Source organism: Gallinula chloropus (assembly GCF_964237585.1).
Source record: "Gallinula chloropus genome assembly, chromosome: 1".
NCBI lineage: Eukaryota > Metazoa > Chordata > Aves > Gruiformes > Rallidae > Gallinula > Gallinula chloropus.
In genome coordinates, this window is record NC_140085.1 from 120,750,323 (window position 1) to 120,768,317 (window position 17,995).

Below are 17,995 nucleotides of genomic sequence, written 5' to 3' on the forward strand. Positions count from 1 at the left end.
TAATAAAGATACCAGGTAAATCAAATGAAAATTTCATACTTCCAATATTGAGAACTGTTCTAAACTAATTTCAGTTAGATATTGCTCTTTCTCTAGTTTTTTGGAGTTTGTGGGTTTGTTTGGCTTTTTTTAATTTAATATTTCTTGTAACCCAAACTTCGCCTTAAGCTGAAATCATGGAGTTCAGTTCAACAGTTCTTCAGGTTTTGGAGGGGTTTTCATCCTAAAGGTTGGACTTCATCTGTCAGTTGGCACACAGATTGGAGACAGTAGGCAAGATACAAGGAGAGGAGGTATCCAGGTGAGCAGGGCTGGAAAAGGGATTAAAAAAGGGTCAGAAGTATGGAGAGCACATCTTCATGGAATGAAAGATGCAGCAGACATGGGAGGTGGGATAAAAGAATATGGAAAAAAATTTAATGGAAGAAGTTTTTTATGGTGGTGAGAAGCAGGTTGCCTAGAGAAATTGTCAGTGCCCCTCTGAAAATTATCCCCTTTGCCATGGGCAGGGCCACCTTTCACTAGATCAGGATGCTTAAAGCCCCATCCAATCTGGCCTTGAACATTGTACACTCATGAGACGAAAGGCAGTGCACCCTGTCATTAAGATGACTTAGTACTGGATGTTGAACTTACTGCCAACAAATGAAGTGTCATCCACTGTGGGTGAGATACAGGAGACAGGTCTCCTGTCAAACTAGTCATGTCCAGAAGACATGCTTAGGCAGTGTCCTGTGCTCATCTAACTGTTGAGCTGCTAGAACACGTCCTGGTGCTGTTTGGCCCAGGCTACCTAGCCCAGTGCCACACAATGCCTGGGTTGAACACAAGGAACGGCACAGAGCAGGAACTGTTCCCCTCAGTGAAAAAGAAGATGGGTCCATGAATTATTATTAACTCTGCAGACAGTTGCTCTAGACCTATTTTTGTTCTATTTATTGACCTACATTTTCTTCCCCTCCTTTCTCCCTAAAAAGGCAGGGCTGCACCTGCTGTGTTTATGACGCCCATCACAGGTGACCCTGTCTCAGTACACCACAAACTGTCATTTGAAGTATCATGGAAGAAGGAGAGGGATCCTATACAGACTCTCAAGGCCTGTTTCTTCTGATGTGTGGCTCTGGGAAACAGACAATGGCACAGACTGAACAAGTGTCTTCGGCTCAGAGGAGTCTTGGAGCTGAGTCCCTTCTGCCATGAGCCCACTGAGTGTGGAAGGTCAGGTATGACTGCTGGATGGCACCTGTACTGATACACCTGACAAAACATGTTTGAACGCTTGGACCACCCACAAAGCCACTCCTCCTGAGGCCACGCTCATGGTAAAATAGAAACCTAAGTGATGGAAAGCTCTGTAGGGGACCAGCCTAAAGGCTCCAGGTGACTTTGATGACACTGTTGTTTCTGGACGAGCCATCCCTTACCGGTGAGGCTCCTAGGGGTGCCAGCAGTCCATTGTCAGTGTGGAGGCCAATCTGGAGGACCACTGATGCATGCAGTTAGCACATAGTTCTACTTATTTTGAGGCATTCTCAAGGGAAGACCTAACTGGTTGTCCAGAGTCCACACCGCCACCCTCGGCAGCCTCAGGTACCCTGTGGTGACCCCGGGGCAGATGCAGAGGGTGCAAAAGTAGACTCCAACATTTCCATGCCTTTGCATGAAGGCTGTGAGCCTGCAGTTGCTGCTGAAGGCTGTGGTCCTTGGCCAGGGGGAATGCTGTCTCCCCAAAGAGAGAAACGGGAACACACATTGCTCTTGCTGTGGGTGAGGGGGGCCGATACGAGGAGTCAGCCATCGTCTGGAGGGTCTGGGCCCCCTCAGCAGGGCTCCACCCTCCCGGCGGGCCTCACCGGGCGGCCCGCAACACTCCCGGAGGGGTGTCGGGGCGCGACGCCGGCAGCTCTCGGCCTCGCACGGGGCGGCAGGAGGCGGTGCCCGCCGGCGGGGCGGGACGAGGCGGGGCCCGTTCGGGGGACGCCAGAGCCGGGCCGGAGCCGCCGCGGGAGGGTGAGATTGGCCGGTGTGGGGTCAGCGCCATGGCTGAGAGATACGACGTGGTAGTGGTCGGGGGTGGCATTTCAGGTGAGTCCGGCGGCCCAGGGGCGCGGTGGGGAGTCCTGTCAGCCCCTGAGGCGCCGAGCTTGGGCGGCCGGGCGTGGTGGCGGCACCTGGGCTGCAACCTGCTCGGGCGCAGTCGCCCTCTGCCCCCCGCAGCCGTTGGGCCGCCCGGCCGGGGGGAGGCGGCGGTACCGGCGTGGCGGAGCATCGTGGGGGCTGCGGGGAAGAGTCTGGGCTGGAGCCCGCCTTGTCCTCGGCCTGAGCCAGGCTCCTCCGGGAAGCCCGAGTTGCGAGTGCATCCCGACTGGCTCGGTTCAGCCCCCATAATTCAGGCTGGATGACACACGGTGCTGGCAGTGTCTTGCTGTTTTGTAGGGTTTGGGGTGGGGTTTTTTTTTTAGTTTATTATCTTTATTGTTCTGCTTCTTCCACTGTCCAGAACCGATATAGCTCCTGCTGGGGCCCCTGGAAGTTTCGGGCAGGTGAGGCTGCAGGTGCTGTGTGTATCCTCTGCACCCAGGCCAGGAGCAGTGTGCCCATGACTGATTTAAATCTCGGGGTGCCTTCTGTTTAGAGCAGGTCAAAGCATAAAGGGAGAATGCCTGAAATCTGCAGGATCGATTAGTGAGTTTCTGGGTCCTCATTCAGCAGCGCAGGACAGATTTGAGAGCACAAGCAGCCTGGCAGGCATGGACAGCAGGCCTGGAAGCCACCTTGCATTGAGTGGCAACCTGCTGGCTCCAACCCGACCCTGGCCAGCAGAGCTCCGTGCCTGCCCAGAGAGATCCTCTCTCTTCTCTCTCATCCATTTTGTTCTCAGATGCACGAACCCAAATAAATTGTGCGTGTGCAGTAGGTAATTTTTTTTTTCCCTGTGGCTTTGACATCCCGTTTTGGCCCGTGAGCACTGGGAGGTGTGCAGTGTGGCAGCTCCCGTGCTGAATGTGCATCTCCTCGGTGCATAATGAGTGTGCACGCGTGCACAGGTCCAAGTGGTGTCTCTTGCCAAACTGAAAACAGTTTAGTTAAAATCTGTTACAAAACATTATTTTGTTAACCCTTTCTTTACATAGCTTTTAATTTCCACTATTTATATATGATCCTGGATGTCTATTTAACCTTTGTATTAAGGCATGCAGGGTGCAATTGCAATGATACACAAAATGCAGTTAACAAAATCATTAGCGTTATTTCCTAAGGAGGATTCTCTGATAGCAAAGTACTGAATAATTATTGAATGTTTCAAATATGTTTATGTGATTAGCAAAAAATTAACTGTTGCTTTCTATAAAGCACAGTTGATTCTGAACCTGGTCAGTTTTTAACTTACACCATGTTTCACAGTGAAAGTCAATTGCAGCAAATTCACTGGTGGTAGCTATCTATTTATACCTTCTAAACAGAAACATTTCTAGTGATGTGCTTTTGTACAAGAGTATTGCTACGGGTTCCCTTTGTTTCAGGAGTCGGAGCGAAAGAGTTAGTGTAACAGCTTTTAATATACCCTTGTTTTTCCTGGTTGCCATGGGAATATTTTCATGGCAGGCCTGCACAGCCCACATACGTTTTCCTGAAAGCGCTCTCGGAACAGAGAAGCAGCTCTATGTCTTATTAAATTGTGTGCTTCACTCTTTGCTAACCCACAGACAGCAGCATGGTGCGGGCTGCTGGTGAGGAACCTGTTTTCTATTTGATTCCTTTTACACCAAATCTTCTCCAAAGCACTCTCATGCTGTAGCAGCTTTTCTCCTGCCCTCACAGAGAGGCTGGAAAAATACACACATACAAAAATGACTAATGACTGGGCACCTCTCTTCAGTTACTTTCCTTTAGCTACTATATATGTATATAACTCCTGATTCACCTCTTGTCTTCTACCCACACGCTTCTCTCTAAATCATTGACCTTGCAGCCAGGTGCTGAAGCAGTGGTTTTAGATCTCCTTGCTCTGACTGATGTGCCAAACTGCTTCAGAGATCTCTTTGTTTGTCCAACTGAAAATAAAATTCATGATTTTAAAATGAAGCTTGCCTTGGAGACCAGGTCTGTTACTGCTCCCGATATGATGGGCGTTCCTTTGGAAAGTCACTGTTCATGAGCTGCCTAAGGTGCAGCCAACTGAGACATCACTGTTACTGCCTTTAGGTGAGGAAGGCATCAGTTGATGCATGGCTGTGAAAGAGCAGAAAGCTCTCCTTACCTGTGGAGTAAGTGTGCTTGAGTTAGCTGCTGCAGCTACAGGCAAAGCAGATAACCACAGAAGAAACAGAAGAATTGCTGTGTTGATGAGAGGATGTGAACAAACATGTTGTAGAGGTGCCATTCATCTCTCTTTTCTGTTTGTTTATTTGGGTTAACAAAAGCTGTCCATTTGCCGTGCTCTGACCTTCCTTTGCAGCAGTTCTGCTTATCATTTATCCAGATCTAATTAGTAGAAATTTCATTTGAAATTTAACGAGTAAATAAACCTGATGATGGAAGAGCAGTGCAAAGGCCTTCACAACCCTGACAGTCATTGTTCTTCTCTGAAGGGGCTGATGTTTTATCTAAAGATACCAGTTGGCTTGCTGACAAACAAGGAGTAAAACTAAGGAATTGGCTAATCTAAGTGTTATTTAATGAAAATCTATTCAAAATTAGTCTCCAATAATTTCTTCAAGTCTAAAAAAATTGCCTGTGGTGGCCAGCCATATCCTGGGGTGCATCAAGCATGGCATTGCCAGCTGGTCCAGGGAGGTGATTGTCCCGCTCTACTCTGCGCTGGTGTGGCCTCACCTTGAGTACTGGGTGCAGTTTTGGGCACCACAGTACAAGAGGGACACAAAAACGTTGGAGAGTGCCCAGAGGAGGACAGCAAGGATGGTGAAGGGTCTGGAGGGGAAGTCTTATGAGGAGAGGCTGAAGTCCCTTGGTTTGTTCAGCCTGGAGAAGAGGAGGCTGAGGGGAGACCTCATTGTGGTCTATGGCTTCCTGATGAGGGGGAGTGAAGGGGCAGGCGCCGATCTCCTCCTTTGGTAACCAGTGACAGAACCCAAGGGAGTGATATGAAGCTGTGGCAGGGGAGGTTTAGGCTGGATATTAGGAAGAGGCTCTTACTGAGAGGGTGGTGGGGCACTGGAACAGGCTCCCCAGTGGCCACAGCACTGAGCTCGACTGAGTTCAAGAAGCGTCTGGACGATGCCCCCAGTCACATGCCCTGTGTGGAGTCAGGAGTTCGACTCAGTGATCCTTATGGGTCCCTTCCAAGTCAGCATATTCTGTGATTCTGTGGTTCTAGGAAGATTTCAGATTATCTCAATACAGTTATTATGACAACGAAGACATTGAGGAACAGGAGGTTTTACTACAGAGTAGATTCTTTATTTTATGAGTAAAACTTCTGCTAAAGTTCCTGGAATTTTAGGGAATGATGTAGAGCAAAAAAAATTTTCAAGACAATTTCCCAACTTAAAAATGCATAGATGAAAATACTTTGCCAGACACTCTGTCTAGTGACACTGTTTTTACCTGGTACTAAAGAATATTTAGGTCAGAAACGTAAAATGACCTCTTAGAGCTGGAACTTTGTGTCATGACAGGTTCTTCTGTTCGCTCTGAGCTCTTTTTCTTGGAAGGAGTCCTTAAGCACGAGGATGGAAATGACTAAGAGAAAATGATGAGGTTGTGGCATCAAACTTGCTTATCTTCCTAATTAATTGAGACGCTGATGACAGAAATTTTATTAAAATAGAAACTTGGAATCGGTTCAGAGGTTTTGTTAAAAAACTCTCACCATATGTTTCTAAAGTGTTTTTCTGCCCCTCTTTTTGCCATGGGGATCTCTTTTTTGTTTTAAAAGTTGTTGTCAGATTTTAACTTAATTTTATGCCAGTCCTGTTTAAGAAAATGCTTCTTTTAAATTACTGCACATAGATTTTACAATTAAAGTGAAGTTAACTGATTATTTCTCCCCCCAAAAGGTGAGGCCTTTAATTTTAAGTTATGGTGAATGTTATTTGAAGTATGCCTAGTGTTTTCCTGTTCACAAGCAATGTGACGTGTTCCTCTGGATGTAGAACCCAAACCTACTGCAAGATAGAATATTTCTATAGAAATGTTAAGTTTTTAAAATATGTACATACCTATTCTTGTGTTATTGAGATACCACTGTGCTTTATGTTCTTATTCCCAAGTCTTAATTTGTATTTGTATGAAGCTCTAATGTGCTGTATAATTACAGTAGCTTTCACTGCATCGATGACATAGTTTCAAATTACTTAAAAAACCTCCCCAAAAAGCAGGTCAGGTGTTTTGGGGGCTGTTATCTGAAGATGTTCGGTCAGTTTTAAAATAGACTGAAGCAGAGGGCAAAATTGTTTTTCAAAATGAATGTGGGACATTATTATAAGAAAAGTATACAAGAGATGTGTGATCTCCACTACTTCTTAATGTTTTCATTTTGCTCCCTGGTAATAATTTACATAATATTACTCCTTGGAAAAGAGAGTTTGCCAAATGAGACACTATTTTTTTTTCTGAGAACAGTACCAATCTAGTAGTCCTATACTAGAGGGCAATTTGGAGAGGAAAAATACCCAAACCAAAACAAAATGTTGTCATGGATGAAATAGCCCTGCATCACAAAATGGACTAGATGGCATCTGTGGGAGGATTGCGACCGTCTCTCTCACTCTCTCCAGGATGCATTCAGGCAAAGGGAATGCAGGATATTTCCCTGTCTGTTGACATGATGAAGGTTTTCATTCACACTTTCAATTGTCATTTATGTACCTGTGCTCAGAACTTGTTTCTTTTTGTATTCAGTTACTTTCACAGCTACTGCAAAGGAGTATGAAGCAGTTAGATGGAGCCTGCCACAGTACAGAAAACAGCTGTGTTGTGTTGTGAGATAGTTTGGTAGCCTAGGCAGCAGGGACAGTATTGTAAGTCACTGACTGATACCTCCTAATTGGTCTAAAAGTTGATTTGGTAAGAAGCTTTCCATTCTACCTGCAAGAGCCGGTCTCATCTCCCAAGGCTCAGAGCGATGCATCATTAAGGAAAGCTTTTCCATTAGCTTATTTAATCATTATAAAAGGGTGTTACTGGGGAAAGTTCATTCTGTTTGTTTAGCAAAATGTGATAACGATACTGGAAGGGGCAAGAAAGATAAGATAGGAAGGCAAAACTTTGTCCAAGGGATTTCTGAGTGGCTAGCATGGAAATAAGGGGTGGAGAACCCAAGTTTGTGTGCAGCAGTTGATGTTAGGGCTACAAACTGCAAAGTCCAGAGGATTTTCTTATTTGACCTGCTGGATTGCGTAATTTTTTTTTGCAAACAAGATTAGACACAGGAGAAGCTTAAAGTTGGCAGAAAGCAAGTTCAGCCCATTGTTTACTTGGGCCACCACCCGCAGTGATGCTTTTAGCTCGTTGGGTTTGACAGTGCCTGACTTAGCACTGGACTAGCACCTAACCACACCTCAGAGGGTGGTACGTGTTCATCTGTGTGAGCACATTGGCTCTGATGGAGTGTGTTGCAAGAGCACATCTCCTGGCTGACCCTACCGTTGCTCTGCAGTGTGTGGTTACCACAGAACAGGCTCAGTGCATATCCATTGGAATTCTTTTTGCATGAGACCAAGTGGGAAGACGTGCTGTAGGAGCTCCCCTTTTGAGCTCCAACCCCATCAGCTTGTAAGACCATACAAGAACTAGTCTGAAAAAAAGCCTCCTTCATGCATTTGGTGTGGACATTGGGTATTCAGGATGCACCTGATTTACTTTGCAGATCTTCTGCTGTTCTTCACTGTTTGCTAACATAGATACTGCAGACTTTCTGTCTTGGAAAAAGTTTTGCAAATCAAAGATCATAACATGGAAAGAATAAGCATTTCAATTTTGTCCTCCTCCTCTGTGAAGACACAGTTAAAAACAATGGTCACAGCCACAGCTGTGCACCTGCATTCCCTGTCTCCATCCTCTTAAGTCTTCTCCTTGCCTGCTTTTTCCCCCTTCTTTAGGTTTCTTGTAGCATCAAGAGGTTGCCAGAAGATTGTGTTCTGTGTACTTGTGAATTTCGATTTGCTCAGTTGCAGGAGGTGCTTTCTAATACTACAAGCAGTGCTGGAAGTTTCCCTCTGGGACTGCTGAGGCTGTGTAAGTCTGCATCCCCCTGGCTGCCTTCTTGGGCAGTACAAACATGGCTTTTGCCACACTTCTCCACAGTGATAGGAGTCTGGGTCTAACACTGTTGCCTGCGGCCCCAGAGGTTGTGAGCAGCAGCTCTGTACGCATCCTGGGTGCGTTCAGGGTGTCTAACCTGATCTCAGGAGTATGCAAGGACTGAAGGATGGCTAGAGACTGAGTGCAGGTGGTCTTGCCAGAAGGTGGAGAACAGTGGCAAAAGCTAAGTAGGCATGCTGGGCTAAGTAGGAAGCCTGAGCAGTGCAGGCTTACACAGCCCTTGTAGTCCCAGAGGTAAACTTCCAGTGCTGCTTGTAGTATCATAAAGCAGCATAAAATTTGCTCTATATTTACATATCTTACGCAGCAGCTAATGAATTAGGTCTTATACATAATTTAGTCAATTGAGAAGGCTTTTCTTCTTCAGAAGTTACTATTCTGTATGTAAACAGTCTGGGTGATTTTGGCACGCTTCCCGCTGGCACAGTTTTCTTCTCTGTGGCACAACTGACAGCTATAGTTAAGCAGTTCTGTTACTTAAAGATTAAAAAACCCCATATTGTCTCATTGCCCCTTCCCAGAACGTGAATGGCTTGCCTTGGTGTTGGGCCTTGGTTCTGCAGCTGCTTCACCGAGTGCACTGATACTGTGGGAGAGTTTACCGTGGTTATAAAAGTTTGTTGAGCAATGCCATGGTGGATTGAATACCTTCCTTTGGTTGTCATTTACAGAGAATGTGACTTGATTCACTTACAAAGCTCTCAGTTCTGTTCCTGCCACCAGGCGCCATTCAGCTGGCCCTCAGTTTCTTCAGGAAATTGCATTAATCTCATTACACTTTCAGTCTTTTAATTTTTTTATACCATTTTTGAACTTAATGTGATTTTCCTTTTGGTCTGATAACCTCTTTCATCCTTGCACACTTACATCAGATAGGTTTTTTTCTGCCTTTTGCCATGTTTTGCCGGAATGTGGTTGTTCCTCTAACTGACTACCTTTATTTTCTTACAGACTGATTTCTATCTAAGGTTTATAATTCCATATGTGTGATCCTTCCTTAAAGATACCTTTTGCTGATTTGAGTGGTGAATGAGAGTGCGTTGCAGTATGCTACTATTTAAACCATCATCATCTAGTATTAGTTTAAATAACCCATCCATGCATTTGTATTTTGCACAACCTTTTTTGTCCTGTTAGTTTTCTGTTCAAACAGCTTGTTTAAAAGTAATATCAGTGTGGTTCCTTAAAAACTGTATTTGTTCCACAGACTATTATTATGACCAGTAATTGGGTCTGGAGCGCTGTAAGTAAACAGAAACAGGAATGGGCTTCAGTGTTGTTGCCCAGAGGAGCTGTGGCTGCCCCCTCCCTGGCAGTGTCCAAGGCCAGGTTGGATGGGGCTTTGGGCAGCCTGGGCTAGTGGAGGGTGTCCCTGCCTATGGCAGGGGGTTGGACTTAGATGGTCTTTAAGGTCACTTCCAACCCAAACCAATCTGTGATTCTGTGATGTCAGTTGTGGAGACCCTGACTTTTGGGTAAGTTAGCAATAAAGAAGATGCTTGGAAGTGCTTGTCAAGTCACACAGGAGTTGCATTGACTTGTTCAAGAAACAGTGATAATATTGTTTATGGGAAGAGCAGGCTTCCAGAGAAAGAATGAAGTATATTCAGGGACAAAGCTGCCTATGGGAATTCAACTCATCTTTTTCTTCTACCCATGTCATCTGTCCTTCTCTGTGCTGTCTCCACTGCCAGAAAGGTGTTCCCACATACCTAGCAAATATGTGGGGTGCTGTCCCCACCCCACCCACAGCCCCATGGTACTCAGCTGCATGGAATTAAGAGAAAAGGGCTCTTGATGACATCAGGAATATTTTCAGCTATGGATGGAGAGCAAGGACTGCTTAAAGAAATAATGAGCATCAGGACTTTTGTAGGGGGTCTGTGCGTGTTTGTGTAGAGGAAGGGAGGGCAGGGGGCAGGATGGGAGGAAACTCAAAGTGCAGACCATCCCCAGAAGAAAGAGTAATCCAGTCTAGAAAGTTTGACACCTTGTGAGCTACTTCTGGTAACTGTTGTGCATGGCAAAATACGTTATAGATGTGCTAATTTTTAACGCTGCTTTAACACTGAAGAGTCTGTCTGTCTGTGGCTCATTAGAGTTTCTGACATCTTGTGGTTCCAAGGATTAGGTTGTGGTGGTGACCACTGTTTGGCATTCCATGTTTAAGGTGGTTAAAGAGTTCCATCTTCCAAATATTACTTTGTACTAATGAACTTCTTCACATTTTTTGTCTTCTACCATACTGCTTCAGCTGGGAGTGAGGGGGTGGAGAGGAAAGATGCCTTTGTAGCCTCCTGCCTTCCAGCCAACTGGATGTTATCTTGATGATATAATTCATATGTAAAACATTGAATGCAGTCTGTTTGGTTGACTGCACATGGCAACAGCTGATCAAACAGCCAGTTCATACTATGCATCATGATTACCTGGATAGCTTGCATATAAACTTGCATGCTGCTTGAGTGATAGATCTGTGATTGAATGCGTTAAATATTGGAGCAAGACATGTCTTTTGTTCCAATCTGAGTTACTTTTTTATAAGGCTAGCTTGGGCAGAGACTGAACCAGTTAGTCATGCTGAATAGTGAGCAGAAATGAGGAAAGGAAAGAATGTAAATTATTTTATACCCTGGATACTTCTCTTTTCCTTTATGCTTCCTTTCCCTTCAGCTGTCGTGTCCCCCCCCACCCCATTATATCACAGTGGTACGCTTTTTTTTTTTTCCATAACACTGATGCTTTTGAGTTGTCTGGCTCAGACTTTCTCCTGCCTGCACTTAGAGATGGAGGGAAGACAGTCACTTGAAAATCTTATTCAGTGGTTCCCTTTTGGGCTTCTCTGAGTGATATCTATGTTCTCAACCATTAGTATCTCAGCTGAAGTTAGTTAGCTGAAGACCAAGGAAAACATGGAATGAAATGGATTCCTGTGAAATGAGAGCATGGTAGCTCTGCTGGGGCCTTTGCTAGCTGCCATGAGAAATTACTTTCTCTAGATGCATGTCTGTGACTCAGTAGATACTGAAAAATCTGGGTAATTCCATGCTGTTCTCTAATGTCAAGATATGAGAATGGCAGTTCCCAACTTCTATTTGATCATGTATTTTGAGCATTTACTTTTCTCAGGGGACTAAATAAATAATTGTTTGCTTGATCACATGGCAAGACTTAGTAAAAGAGAGAAGCATTTCTCTTCTGAAGCAAATGCAGCATAATTTTGCAAATTCTTCCAGACATGGCTTAGTCTTTTTTTTTTTCCCCACAATGCTGTGTATGGAGTGCAAACCTCTTCTTCTGAGTAAATCTGGCTGGCATTTTGTTTGTTTCTGTATCTCCTTGTAATGGTAGTGCCTAAAAGGATGCCTTTAGTAAACTACACAGATAGTGCCTCAGCCAGTTCACTGTGCTGAGCTTTGTTTATTCCAGTGCTACGGTGTGTTTGTTGCAGTGCTGCCTTGTCTTTAAGTTATCTTTATCTCCTTTGTTTCTTCCCTCTGTTATATTTTGAGGCAGCCTAGGTTGGCAAACTAGCAGAAAGGGTGACCTAAGCCAAAGTAGGCCCTGGGATTGAGAGTGTGAGATAATACTCCAGTACTGATGGTGATGATGATGCACTTTAACTCTTTGGTAAATCCTGGGGCTGTAACAGAGGACATACAGAATATGTTTTTGTGGGGTTCTTTTGTTGTGTTGTTTTGTTTTGTTTTAAAATCTGGCTGGAGCCAACCTAGAAACAGACTTTTGACTCATCTTTTAAAGTGTGAAGTAGGCATTGAGTGGGTGTACCACTCCATGTGTAAGACGTGACACTAGAGATACTCATCTTTTGAAATGCTGGACCACTCAGTTTCATTAATCTAAAATTCAGTTGGATCATTTCACGTCCACTGTATTTTTACAGAAGGCCTGTGCAGGGGCAGAACAGCTGCAGCTTCAGCACTTGAGTACCACCACACTGAAGGCACTGAGTTTCCATTGGAATGCAACAAGCTGTCTTCATGCCATGTTTGGCAGGGCTTTGAACTTAAGGCACTGCTACTTTGTTCCTCTCACTCATGACCGATCACGCTCTGTATCACCGAACCGGGTGGGATGCCTGGGACAAGTGTAGGCTGGATGTTTTTAATGCTGGTTTAAAGAACTCCACTGAATAAACACTGCTCCCTGCACGTTGGGTGAACCATCTAGGAGCACTGCCAAGGAGAAGAGATCACAGAAAGTCAGGACTAGAGTTTGTGTTTGCATAATGTTGCATTAATTCATGGGGATGCTTGTATTTACCTCAGTCACAAGCTTACAGAACCAATGCTCAGACAGAAAAAACTCACTGCCTCGACTAGACAATGAAATGCTGACAGAAATAAATCATCCTTGCTCATAGGGTGCTGTATCCTAGGCAGAAATGTAATGTCCTTTGTTCAAATATTTGAAGTAAATATATGTTTTATGCAGCTGGGCAGACTGTTAATGTTGGCCTTGGGGTTTCTGAAACTGTAATTTTATTATTTCCTTATTTTTTAACTTCTCTAATGTTGTAGGTGAATGATTCTCATTGTAATGGAATTCATTGCCACACGGTGATATAGCTTAAGAATAGAGAGTATTTCCCCTCCATGGTCAAAATACTTGCATAGAAAATAGTTCCATTGATACCTTTTGCTACTGCTTGGCATGCATGGAGGTAAGGCATTGAGAATAACCAAGAGTGACAGTTTACAGGGACACAGACCTATTGTGTTTTGAGGTTCTGAACTATAATTTTTGTATCTTTCTTCCATGAGGTTGAGTCAGATATCTGAAGTACCTTTGTAAAGCTGGCCCAAATTAGTGAAGTTAAAAGATTACCTTCACCCTGAAAGCAAATGGATATAGGTGAGGGGCTAAGTTATTAAAAGGTCTTGTCAGGTTGTGGGATCTTCTTGTCCTTGTAGCCCTTCACTTTTCAGCAGTATTGTCACCTAGACAGCTCTTGGAGAAATCTGGATGCTGTGTACCTTGTCTTGCAGAGGACCAGAAAAGCAGCAAAGCGGGAAAGCTGACTGTTACTCACGCTCACCATTTTTGGTAGCCTGATGTGAACTGAGTGGTAGGCAGTGTGCTCTTAGCTATCCCTGTTGTAGTGCTCCTGTTACAATTCTGAGCATGTCCTCTGAATTTATAGAGGGATAGTATTCTTCACAAGAGCAAAACCCCTTGACCTTTCTGTAATGTGAGGAAAGCTGCAAAAAATGCTTCTGTCACCTTAACTCACCCAGCCCCCGGGGCCAATGTTAGTTTTTTCCTTTTTTGTTGTTGTTTTGCTTTTTATTTTGCTTACAATCCTTATCAATACTGCCTTACAGGCATTACTGTCTCAAGCCATTATTTCAATTAAAACATTTCAGCTCGCTAATGATGAGTGACAGAGGTAAAGGTGACCAGCGCCAGGTTCAATCTCTCAGTGGCAGAGCGGTAATCGGATTGTGCTCATTAGAGCAGCCGTCGCAAATGAAAACAATGCTATTAAATTGCAGTTTCTAGCACAGTAATGCAATAAAGAAACTGTGGAAGATTTGAAGGAGAAACCCCACTGGTGCAAAATGGCTGCTTAGCTGTGGTTAGGCACATGCCTTTCCTCTGGTTCTGCTCTCCATCCCTTTGGTATCGCAGCCGTGTGCAAACTGCATTGTGCTAATGGCACTGAATTTACAGGATGTTTTGGGGACAGCTCTTGAAAGGAGGTCAGAGACCCCTGAGTATCAACAAGGAGGCTTTTGATTTGAACATCATAGGAATAAGGTCTAAGAAATAACTAATGGGATTCTCCATCAATTAATCTAATTTTTAGGTGCTAGGAACTTACCCAGAGACTAGTACATGTCATAGGAGTGTTTTTCTGTCCCCCAAACTTTACCTCAATTGTTTGGGACATATTCCTCCTCGTTTCTTCCTATTGCCCAACCAAAGTCAAGCGTTGCAGTTGTGTTAACCACTGACAACAAGGTTCTCATCAGAAATTCTGTGGTGTTAAGTCAAAAGTATTTTGTTTCACTGGGTACAGTGCAGCAGTTTTGGGCAAACTCATTTATTTACAGTGTGAATTTTTGTATCTACCTCTGAGAAATGGAGAGCTGGACATGGTAGGTAAGGGTTACTATATGCAAACAACTAATAGTGATGAAAGTCATGTTCCCAATGTAATTCCTCAGCAATGCTGGCTTCTATAACTTTGTGTAGGTTTTTACAGTTTTGCTGTTTTTTTCTTTATATTTCAGCTACTTCAGGTTTTGTGATATTTGTGAGACTCATCACTTGATTAGAAATTAAATTTCAGGCCCTTTTGGTCAAAATGAGAATTAGATTCAAAACAAAGAAGACAAATAGAAATCCTGAGACTTCTGCAGTAACAGCTTCAAGCTGCTCAATGTCCACGGACAAAATGGTCTGACTAATATTTTTGAATACTTCTTACATTATAAAATACATGAGTTCCTTTAGTGACCCTGAACTCAACTCTTGCTTGTTTATATATAATAAATTATGGTATTTTTCATGTTCTTTCCATCAGTCTTGTGAAACATTTTTATATGCCACAGTTTCTCCGTTCACCCCAGAGCCAGAGGACTGTGCTTGTTCAGCAGGCTGAGTCATGATGACATTTCCAAGCTGCATTTGGTGACAGATCCTATGTCAAGCCTCATGCTATGTTTGTTTACTGCCCTGGACCTCATGAGGAGTGCTCAGACTCCAGTGCTGCAGACTGCTCTGCCCGCTGGCTCTGGGTGAAGAAGCATCTGTTACCTGACATCTCTGCAGACAGTGATTTAGATGTGGGTGAACAGGTTGAGAGCAAGGAAAAGGTCTTTGAGAAACTTCTCAGTTTTGGCTTTTAGGTACGTTGCAGCAGCCACCCTTCACACAGGCATGCTTGAGCTCTTGGGTGGCTGCCTGGAGGGACAGCTGCACCTGTACCTGTAATATACACTGGGAAAACCAGGTGTTAGCCCCTGCTCAAACACGATATCAAGGGCTGTCAGCAACTAACCAAGCCAGTGTAGAGCTTCTTCACATGTGTATTTCCAGATTGTGGAGACACTACAAAGGAAAAATCAGTTCTTTGTCTGTTTTAAAAGTTACATGTACAGCCAATGTTTGTATACGAGACTAAAGTGTCTGGCATCTGGTACAAATGTTAAAACTTCCCTGGACAGCACTCTCTAAACATGTCTTTGGTGTTAACATAAATTAAGAGGAGGAGAGAGAAACATCAGTAAATTTAATGAATCTGAAGAAATCCAGGTGTGAGACATATAAGGTCTGCAGTAAGACCTGCAAGTAAGTACAGTATGACATCAGCCCTTCTTTCTGTTCAACTTTCAGTTTTAGTTGAAGAGAGAAATTTATAAGATTATAAAGTAAACAAATTTTTGACAACCACCTTTAAAGCTATTAAATGAAATGGCTTAGAGGCTCTTTCTTTGCTCCCTGCATGAATTTAAATTTGTAACTTGTAAATTATTTTTATAATTGTATATATGGTAGAGAAGAGATTTTTTGTTGTTGTTGCTCTTTGAAGTGAGACAGTAAACATGGGGAAACATGATAAAGTAGCGAATAATACAGAGAAGGTACATCAGGAACTGTGGAAATGCCTTCAGAAATGAAGTTTGTTTACAGCTTGATAATCTATCCCCCTCCAAGTTACCTGCCCTGCCCAGTGTACACTGGAAGGGAATGGGGTGTAGACTGAGGGAGAAATAAAAACTTGCTGATGGGCTGGCTTGCTGATGTGTATTGTTTGTCTAGCCATCCAGCACGTGACAGAGGTACCCTATGAAAAAAAAAAAAATCACTAAATGGAAGAAGACAGAAGTATCACTTAGAGAAATCTCAGAGATGCAACTTCCAGTCGTGTCCTTTCTAGTGAAATTTTTGAGGAAATGTCAAGGTAAGAGTGTATTTCAGTAAATTTGGTGATTCCAGGCAGAATCAGACTAGTGTTATGAAAAATTTTTTTTTAAAAATCTCCTTTTTTTTTTTTAAAGTAGTCAGGTGTGTTTGACTCTAGGGCTTCATTGTAACCCACTTATACAGAGGGGTATTTTCCAATCCAAATGGGAGTTTTTCCATTCCAAATGGTTTCTGTCCTAGCACAGAAATTTAAATTTCTCTCTCTCAAAAAAAAATCCAAATTAGTTGTTCTTTTAATATGAGAAAGCTGTTAATGCTAGGAAGTGAGGTTATAATGAAGCTGTTTAATTAAGTGATGCAATTTAAGATGTTGAGCAGGTGCAGAGATCTCAAACAGGGAAAGAAAGAAGGTGGAACTGAAGATGAAATAATTATTGTGATTATTACATTTGGGTGAGATCCTTGTGAATTCAGAGTGCTGCACGATGCAAAAGCGATTTTCATGGCTTGAAATGTGCATTATGAAATTCAGCGGGGAGGCAATCTCTCACCAGCATCTCCAAGTGCCTGCGGTTGGCTACCGGGTTGCCATGGTAACAGATGAAGGCTTGCCTGGTTAAACATCATCTAAGCACAATGGTATTTTCAGTCTGGGGCTTCAAATAAGACCTATCATCTTGGCTTCTTTGTTGTCTGCATTAATTATCTGCCTACTGGTTTTCTGAGCAAAACCGCAGGTGAGGCTGCTTAACCGTGTGTTTTCCACTCTACCTGTTGCCCCTTGAAGAGATCTGACCTGCAGTGGAAGCCAAACCAGGTTCCTGTCCTCTGCCAAGCGGTGGCAAAGGTGGCTGAGCCCATATATTACAATTCACACTTGATTCTGTTGAAATGCTCCTGGGGAGGAAGGGAAGGTGCCAGTGGGTGACAAAGCAGTGTGCATGACATGGTAGCAGCAGCAGCATCAGTCACGCTTTTGGGTGAACTTTACATTTGGATGTGGGGGTTTGCCTCACTCGTGAGCAACAGGGACAGTATTAAACATCCGACTTTTGTCAGGGGTGTGTGAGGGGTGAGAGGTGAGCCAGGGGCAATGTGAAACTTGTGAAGGGTTAAACTTACAGGAGATGTCTCATCATGATGTATGACCATTTTTCCCAGGCTTTGCTTCACAAGCTTCATGCGTGCCCTGTTTGCAGCAGTTGGTGTATTAAGCACAGAGAGGCCACTCTGACTCTTGCCCAGAAAAGAGGCTGTGGTTTGTAGGAGTTTCCTGCAGCAATACTTAGTTTTTGAAAAGCAAACCTCAACCTCGTGTTCCAATATTCCTGTGCTAGTATTCATTTCCATTTTAATATGTTTTTGTTGCTGTTCCTGGTGCCTTATCTATCTTTGTATCACTCTGGTTCAGAGCTCTCCCTCCACAGCATCTAGTCCTCTCATTAGTGCAGTAACAGTCCAAGAGCCCATTTGGGATCTTGGGTCCAGCTCCAGGGAGCAGGTATGGGATGATGTGTCAGTACCATAATTCCCAATGCGTGAGATACCAGAACCAACATAATTCCTGCCTGTCAATATTGCACTACAATGTGGTGTCTGTGACAGCAGTCTTGCTTTATCATGTACTGTGGATTCTGTGAGGCCCTCTTGGTCCTTTGCTGACCCTCCTGAGCCTCTGCCTTCACTTCTACCTTTATCCCCCAGTTACTTTATTGTCATCTCTGTTAGTGACAAGGGAGGGGAGCCAGAGGTGGGTGGAGCTCCTCACCTTTGTAATCAGTTATCCATGTCAGTTCTCCAGCGACACTGTGGACCA

General features: G+C 43.9%; 1 protein-coding gene across 2 annotated transcripts in view; it reads left to right on the forward strand.

Annotated features, from left to right (window-relative positions):
• Positions 1-2,010: 2,010 nt before the first annotated feature.
• LOC311194820 (amine oxidase [flavin-containing] B-like) overlaps positions 2,011-17,995 on the forward strand; it is a 58,294-nt gene continuing 42,309 nt past the window's right edge. For both annotated transcript variants that reach the window (XR_014617463.1, XM_084268037.1), the window contains exon 1: positions 2,011-2,085. Coding sequence is in view for 1 of the 2 variants with exons in the window: in XM_084268037.1 (XP_084124163.1) it covers positions 2,040-2,085 (46 nt within the window). In the remaining variant the exon portion in view is untranslated. The remainder of the gene's footprint in view (positions 2,086-17,995) is intronic.